General features: G+C 48.8%; 3 protein-coding genes across 3 annotated transcripts in view; 1 reads left to right on the top strand and 2 right to left on the bottom strand.

Annotated features, from left to right (window-relative positions):
- Nucleotides 1-1,459, top strand: part of CNBL1170 (hypothetical protein) — a gene marked incomplete at both ends in the record, with an annotated part of 2,173 nt that extends 714 nt beyond the window's left edge. The window contains 7 exons of the mRNA XM_767409.1: nt 53-122; nt 174-289; nt 339-880; nt 936-1,023; nt 1,078-1,216; nt 1,266-1,339; nt 1,391-1,459. Of these exons, the coding sequence (XP_772502.1) occupies nt 53-122; nt 174-289; nt 339-880; nt 936-1,023; nt 1,078-1,216; nt 1,266-1,339; nt 1,391-1,459 (1,098 nt within the window). The remainder of the gene's footprint in view (nt 1-52; nt 123-173; nt 290-338; nt 881-935; nt 1,024-1,077; nt 1,217-1,265; nt 1,340-1,390) is intronic.
- Nucleotides 1,460-1,561: 102 nt separating this feature from the next.
- Nucleotides 1,562-3,092, bottom strand: CNBL1180 (hypothetical protein; the record flags this gene model as incomplete). Its single annotated transcript, XM_767410.1, has 9 exons — nt 1,562-1,854; nt 1,907-2,138; nt 2,194-2,260; nt 2,308-2,496; nt 2,557-2,650; nt 2,718-2,757; nt 2,818-2,849; nt 2,918-2,975; nt 3,039-3,092. The coding sequence occupies 9 exons, from the start codon at nt 3,090-3,092 to the stop codon at nt 1,562-1,564; spliced, it is 1,059 nt and encodes a 352-aa protein (XP_772503.1).
- Nucleotides 3,093-4,042: 950 nt separating this feature from the next.
- The window catches only part of CNBL1190 (hypothetical protein), a gene marked incomplete at both ends in the record, with an annotated part of 1,956 nt that continues 998 nt past the window's right edge, over nt 4,043-5,000 (bottom strand). Inside the window, 3 exons of the mRNA XM_767411.1 lie at nt 4,043-4,194; nt 4,250-4,859; nt 4,912-5,000. The exon at nt 4,912-5,000 is cut by the window's right edge and continues 189 nt beyond it. Of these exons, the coding sequence (XP_772504.1) occupies nt 4,043-4,194; nt 4,250-4,859; nt 4,912-5,000 (851 nt within the window). The remainder of the gene's footprint in view (nt 4,195-4,249; nt 4,860-4,911) is intronic.

Below are 5,000 nucleotides of genomic sequence, written 5' to 3' on the forward strand. Positions count from 1 at the left end.
CTAATGTGCCTCTGGGCTGAGGCAGGAAGCTGATGATGATGATGTATTATAGGCCGCCGCCAAAGCCAACTTGACAAGTAAAGCTTGGGCGTACATGTCTTCAGGCGCTACAGACCAGTACAGTGAGTCTATGCAGGGCTGTATCACCCCTCAAGGCTAACAATTAACTGCAGCTTTGGACTTGAATAGAAAAGCTTTCAATTCCATTCTCTTCAGGCCAAGAGTACTGGTCGACGTTGAGATTGCTGATACTCGTACCCAGATGCTGGGGCAAGATACATCCTTGCCTGTAAGTTGGGCATTATCTTTTCAAATTCACAAGGCTAATATTGTCCCAGATCTTCATCTCTCCAGCCGGTATGGCAAAACTCGCCCACCCTGAGGGCGAATGCCTACTCGCCAAAGCCGCCGGTCAGAGCAACATCATCCAAATGATCTCCACCAACGCATCAGCCCCTTTACCTTCCATTATATCGTCCGCAACGTCACCTTCCCAGCCATTTTTCATGCAGCTCTATGTTGACCGTAACCGCCCCAAGACCGAAAGCTTGTTAGGGAAAATCAACTCTTTGGGGCTGAAAGCGATTTTCGTGACTGTCGACGCCCCTGCCCCGGGAAAACGAGAGGCCGATGAGAGGAGTCGGGCAGAAGTAGAGGTTGCAAGTGGTATATCTGGAGGAAAGATTGGATCGGACAACAAGGGTGGTGGTATTGGGAGGAGTGTAGGGGGTTTTATTGACCCCAAGTTGAGTTGGAAAGATATAGAATGGTTGAGGCAACATACCAAGCTGCCTATCGGGTTGAAAGGTGTACAGACGGCGGAAGATGCAATGAAGGCGGCAAAAATGGGTGTGGATGCCATCTACCTGTCGAACCATGGGTAAGCCCCAAACCCCGTTATGTATCTCCTGAGATAAAGGCTGATGATAATGCAGAGGACGTGCCCTTGATGGATCACCCCCAGCAATGTACACATTATTAGAAATGAACAAAATCTGCCCCGAGATATTCAAGAAGTGCGAGGTAAGCTCAGTTGGCTGATTTCCCCATCAGCAGCTGATCCAGATCCATGTGTAGGTGTATATCGATGGAGGTTGTCGAAGAGGTACAGACGTCGTTAAAGCTCTTTGCTTGGGAGCGAAAGGCGTCGGTATGGGTAGACCTTTCCTCTATTCTCTGACCTACGGAGAGGAGGGAGTGGTGCATGCCATAGAAAGTGAGTAACCTGTTTTCTCTGCGGAGACTGGCTCTAATAATGAGATCAGTCATGAGGGACGAAATTGAAACCACAATGAGGTTACTGGGTGTGACCAAATTGGACCAACTGGGTCCCCATCTGGTGAGCAAAGTTGATGATGTATCCCCAACGTACTGATAGTTGTTGCGACAGCTCAATACCAAAGCGCTAGACCCTCTTGTTTTTGACCAGCCCATGTGGGGTCCTGGCGAGAAACAATGATACTGTAGCCATCAGAACCTATTACAACAACGCTGATTTTGTCCAATGTATGCATCTTGCTTTCTAGTTCTATCCATCAACTTCACTACTTCTTCTCAATTTTTAGTACTTGAAGACCTCATCGGAAGTGTAACCCAATTCCTTGAGGGCGCCAGCGAGCTCACCCTGCTTCATACCGTCTTTCTCACCGGACACGGCCTTCATCTGGCCAGGAGGACCACAAACAAATGCACGGATATTCTCGCCCTCGTTCTTGGGGAAAGTCTTCTTGATGAGATCGGCGGTGACGTAACCAGTCTCACCCTTCCAGCCCCAAGGTCCCTTGTCGAGAACGTACTTGATATCAAGACGGCCGGGGTACTTTTGGGCAAGAGCGTCAAACTCCTTTCTCAACACTATTATTTGCGTTAACTGTGGATACTGCCAAAATGAGATAGATTGACATACAGATATCAGCCTCAGAGACGTTGGAGTAGATAAGAGTCCACTTGGTCTTGTCCTCGGGAATGCTTAAGGAGTGATTAATGAGCTGCCACATGGGGGTAATACCAGAACCACCAGCGATACAGAGACCCTTCTCGAAGCTGTTGGGCTGGTACTTGAACTTCTGAAGCGGACCCTTGAAGAGGACCTGCTGACCAGGGGAGAGGTTGCTAAGGAATGGAGTGAACTTGCCGCCCTAGATCAAACGAGTTAGTTGCTATATTCACGTAACGGGGCCAGAAGAGACGTACGGAGTACGATTTGATCATAAACTCAATGGAGCCTTTCTGATCAGGAGGCGAGATGGGGGTGTAAGGCCTGTTGCAAATCAGCACTTGTGAATCAGATATAAAATGTTGACTGACCTGATGATAGGCTTGTCTTTTTCGTCCTTGATTTGCTCGGGACCCTCAGGAGACCTCAAAAGGACGACGCTGGCGACCTCACCGCCAGAGATCTTGTCTTTACCCTCCTCTCCAAAGCTGAAGTGGTAGATGTTAGTGTTGTGGTTGTACTTTTCAACCTTCTCGAGGGTAAAGGGGATCCAAGTGTCCCTAATCACATAAAAGAGTCAGCCAGATTGCTTGTGTTAGAACAAAAGTCGAGCGACCTACTTGACGAAAGCGCTGATACCGGCAGCGGTACGCTCAGCAGCAGCCTTTTCAGCCTCAGCGCCCTTGATCTTGGCCTCGACCTCCTTCTTGACAGCTGGAAAACGATCAGACCAATTTCATCACTACGATGCCAAGGGCAGATGTTTAGAACAATGACATACAAGGGTTGTACTGGAGGTACGCGTATGCACCGACACCGGTCTGTTAAACCGACATTAGCCGTGACGTCGAGGAACATGGGGAAGGATTAATAAAGCTTACAGCACCGGCAACAGACAAGAGTAAGGGCCAGTCTGCGTTACGTCTAAGTCAGATTGAACTTTATAGGGCTAGGGAGTCCCTTCAGGAGGACAGAACTCACTGGCGCCGCCGGAAGGAGCAGCAGAAGAGTAGCCTCGGTACTGAGCGGCAGTCCTGGACTGTTATAGCAGAGCATGAGCTGTCTGCTCGAAGGAGCTGACGATTTTCGTCAATACACTCACAATGACGGAAGGACGGGCAATCCTAGCAGAAGAGAGGAACCTAGCGGCAGCCATTATGGATGTTTATCAAAGTCAGATGTAAAAGAAAGTGTGAGTATAGATGAAAAATAAAGAAATATTTCTAATATAATTGAATGACGTCTGGGAAGAGAGCCATTTTTATAATTAATCACCGCAAGCCAACGTATGCAAAAAACCATGACGTGAGATCACAGAAGCGAAATTCTCCGCAAAATCATTATTACGTAACGTAATTATCAGCAATTTACCAGCGGGACTTTTTTCTGTATGGCTATATTAATGGGGATGAGAGAAGAAGTCTTTTTTTTCCTTCCTCGCTGAAGCAACGGGTGGTGAAGGACAAGAAGGTCCAGGCGCGAATGAGGTTATTTTTTATTATTATTATTATTAGTAACTGGTGATTTAAAGACAGTTGACCGGCCGACCGTCTTGGAATGAGAAGAGGAGGAGTAGGAATGATGATAGTAGTTAGTACTAATAGTGCGGATCATCGGAGGAGTGGGGCGTTTGCTCAACAACATGATGCTGGGGGTGTTGTTGGCTGCAGAGATTATTGCCTTGGCCTTCACATACATTGATTGTGACGATTTATCATGATAGCTGGACCATAAAAAAGTCTTCAGCGGGTCATTATATACTCGCTCTGGCTCGGAGGCTCGATCTAGGTCCTTTATGCCTGCTCGAAATACAACACTTTGTTCCTCCTGTCTGATCAGTATCAAAAGACACTGTCTACACAGGGTCTGTCCTTTATTTCTGCAATCATATTACCTCCATGCATCTTCGCCTACATCGCCGTAACGCTCCAGGATCTACAGTTGCTCAGAGATCCACAAATTAATTATCCTCCATGCATCGTGTAATTGAGTATGGGATCTATTACTTTGACCAATCCGGTCTTTTATTTATTCTGTATACAAGTCCATCTTCCCTTTCATATGTTTTGCCCTTCCTACAAGATGTTTGGTGGCGTGGTTCATGGTTTAAGCGGGAGTAGGTTTAGCCTGCTGGGATGAGAGCCTGGTAGGCCTAGGAGATCGTTGGTTTTGCTGGCGTTGTTGGCCTTGAGCTGGCGATGATTGACCGTCTTGAGGGGGTGTACGCGTATCACTAGTGGGGCGGGGACCACCTCCGCCTATCAAGATCCATTAGCCGTCCGTTCAGTACCACAGGGAATTCAAGTTACTTACCACTGCGTCCCCTGGAGTATGCCTTTCCCCTACCTCGTCCTCGAGCGGGAACAGGGCCATGCTGGGCAGTGGGAGACTTGCCCACGAATTGGAAGCCGTCATCATCCACTTTCTGTCCCACCTGACCTGCTTGCTGCTGTCGTTGTTGTTGTTGGTTCTGTTGACCCTTCTGTTGACCGCCGCCTCTTCCACCCCGTCCACCTCTACCACCTCTACCCCTACCTCGGCCGCCAGACATAATTTTGGCCGCTGGAGGCGCTGCTGCAGTGTTGTCCACAGCCGGAGGAGCCGATACACCAGCCTCCTGAGGGAAAGGCTGTGCAACATGGGCATTGGCAAGAACGTTCTTCTCAATAATCTGATCGGAAGTCTCATCGATGGAGGTCTTGGCTTCCGCTTGAGTCGTCTGAGAAGGCTGGGCATCACAAGGGTTTTCGACTGGAGCGGGGGAATCGGAAGGTTGCTCGTCATCCTCGGCGGCCCAGTCGAATGCGGGAATGGCAGATCGGACGGTGGGTTGGGGTTCGGATTCAGGGATGGGGTCTTCTGGGGGGATAGTTTCGGTAGGGGTGGCGGTTTGAGTTGGTTGGGTTGTAGAAGGTTCAGAGATCTGTTCTCGTCAGCCCAAATCTAAATGCCACAGTTAGCAAGAAAGAGCTTACTTGAGGTTGGGAAGCGGCCAACTCATCTTCTTGCAAGAAGTTGAACACCATGTTCTTAGGCTGCTGTTTCTCCACCTGAGATTGAGACT

The sequence above is a fragment of the Cryptococcus neoformans genome, chromosome 12, assembly GCF_000149385.1.
Source record: "Cryptococcus neoformans var. neoformans B-3501A chromosome 12, whole genome shotgun sequence".
In the NCBI taxonomy this organism is placed as follows: domain Eukaryota; kingdom Fungi; phylum Basidiomycota; class Tremellomycetes; order Tremellales; family Cryptococcaceae; genus Cryptococcus; species Cryptococcus deneoformans.